The 2,500-nt window shown below is 44.7% G+C and overlaps 1 protein-coding gene across 1 annotated transcript in view; it reads left to right on the plus strand.

The window, feature by feature from the left end:
* Window positions 1-6: 6 nt before the first annotated feature.
* LOC138861250 (perilipin-2-like) overlaps window positions 7-2,500 on the plus strand; it is a 9,499-nt gene continuing 7,005 nt past the window's right edge. Inside the window, exon 1 of the mRNA XM_070120180.1 lies at window positions 7-200. Within this exon, the coding sequence (XP_069976281.1) occupies window positions 54-200 (147 nt within the window). The 5' untranslated portion in view covers window positions 7-53. The remainder of the gene's footprint in view (window positions 201-2,500) is intronic.

Below are 2,500 nucleotides of genomic sequence, written 5' to 3' on the forward strand. Positions count from 1 at the left end.
CTATAGTTCATTAAACTCATCTTTCTTCACACCATTCTTTTAAGCTAACTTTAATGAGTGGTTATCAATGTTTTCCAGAAATGGCACCAAACTCGAGTGACGCGGCACCCGCTGCAGAAGGCTTTTTTGAGAGAGTCTTGCTGTTGCCTGCGCTCAGCGACGCCATCGCCCTCGTTTCACACGCTTACAAAACTACTCAGGTAAGAGTTTTTTTTTAGTTTCACACAACCATCCGATCTTCAATTACTATTGCATCTTTCAGTTATTAACGTTGTGATGTGCGCGTAACTTTTGTTATTTTCCATAGCAAATGATATAAAGAGTTCTTTCGTGCCCTTAAATCGTAGTTTCCGCGACGTTTGTACAAGGTGTTTTACACAATGACCGCATTAGGATACAGGAAGTCGAAGAACACTCATAAAGAGTGTGAAAATCTACTTGATTCATGATATAATATGCGTAGGCAAAAATAACCAGAAATGAAGAAAATAGGTTACAACAGCAGGTCGCGGGCCTCAGTAAAGAAATACAGCGCTCCGAGCTTGGCTCGTGTATTAGGGAGAACCTCGGAGGGGTGCGGTCACTCCGTCTACTCTGTGGCAAGACATTTGAATGCTTGAGTTGTTTTGATGTACTTTCATCCAGAGATAAACAAACATGAAGTCTTTGATGTCCGTGGAGTTAGGGACTCTAGGGAGGGTTTCAAAACTCCCTTGTGTAAAGCCAGTGCTGCAATATCTCTTTTGAATATGATTATTTAACGATGCAATAGGCAATACTGAAGTAAAGAATATGCGTAATAATTACTAAAATAGGAAAAGATCTAATGTACATTTAAAACTTCTGCCAGGCATGTTTATAGAATAGGATACCACTTAGGTTAAGCTGCAGCGGCCTCATATTTATCGGTAAATGACAAAAATGTACGACGCTGTTTGTGGAGTATTAGGGACTCAGAGGGTGCGGTCACTTTACAAACTAGCACAAATTAGCAATACTTTCGCATACATATTTTTCAATGAAAACAGTATATCATCATATAACACAAAAATTGAATCAAGGAATAATATCCTCATATTGCATTATCATTCTTAAGCGTATTTACTCTTAAGGAAATGTGGTAATTTTCTATATTACCTTCGCCTCACTGATATCGACGATTTTGGTACCGTTGGATTCCTCTCACTCTGCACAATCCAAATATGCAGGTTTTATTGCGCGGAAACCCTCCGTTAGCGGCAAACTTGGGCACTATATCGGGGGCGACGATGTCGGAGCGGCGGTCGAAGCAGCGGACGTAATATAGTAATTTTGACGATTTTGGTATCGTTGGATTCCTCTCACTCTGTACAATCCAAATATGTAGGTTTTATTGCGCGAAAACCCCTTGTTACCGGAAAACTTGGGCACTATATCGGGGGCGACGTTGTCGGAGCGGCGGACGTAGTATAGAAAATTACCCTAATAATTAAACCACAGTGAAAATATCCATGGTTATTCAGATGACTTTCCATTGCAGGGGGCTGCGCCCCCTGCGACCCCCCTTGGGGGGGGGCTGCCGCCCCCCAACCCCCGCCGAGGAAACAAAATCTCCACCACGTATTCACGGCAGGATAGAGTGCACACGTTCTTCTTCACACACTGTCATCGCGGCGGCCATGGCGAAGTACTGAATGCGACGGTTATTTCGGTTAGGATTTCGAAAATCGTGGTTCCAGGGGACGGGAAACTCAACCTTGAGGCCATCGGCGTAACATCGAGAGAGGCGCAAAACCCGCCGACGAGGGCGCTCTTCTGTTCATGGTATACTCTGTTCATCCTGATTATACTACAATCATGTGTATACAATGCTGACTATGTCAAGGGTAGTATGCTGATTCAGTGGGAATGTTACGAGGTAAATGTCATACGTCCGCCGCTCCGCGATCGACGAAAATTGTGTAACGCTCTAGCCTGCCGGGAATACGTGATGGAGGTTTTGTTTCCTCGGCGGGGGTTAGGGGGCGGCAGGCCCCCCCACCCAGGGGGTGTCGCAGGGGGCGCAGCCCCCTGCAATGGAAAGTCATATGAATAACCATGGTTATTTTCACTGCGGGTTATATTATTAGTGTTATTTAACCTCGATTTTCTCTAGAACCTTCCATACCCGCCCTTGCAATCGGGGCCAAGTTTCTCGCTAACGGGGGGTTTCCGCGCGATAAGACCTACATATTTGGAATGTGGATAGTGAGAGGAATCCAACGATACCAAAATCGTCGATCTCGATGAGGCGAAGGTAATATAGAAAATTACCGGAAATATCTCACGACTACTACTATCGTGAAAACCTTTCTCGACCTGTTTTTATCAGTAAGGCAAAATCAAAGGGAAATGCAGATCGCACAGCCCGACGCCTGCGTTCTCAGTTACGCAGGCTTCCGAGCGAAGCTTTAAAGTGCAAGTTTTGAGGAAGTGCGCGCTGCTACTTGACAGCGCTATAGACTTATGTTGCATTTTTCTA

The sequence above is a fragment of the Penaeus vannamei genome, unplaced genomic scaffold, assembly GCF_042767895.1.
Source record: "Penaeus vannamei isolate JL-2024 unplaced genomic scaffold, ASM4276789v1 unanchor3512, whole genome shotgun sequence".
Taxonomy (NCBI): Eukaryota; Metazoa; Arthropoda; class Malacostraca; order Decapoda; family Penaeidae; genus Penaeus; species Penaeus vannamei.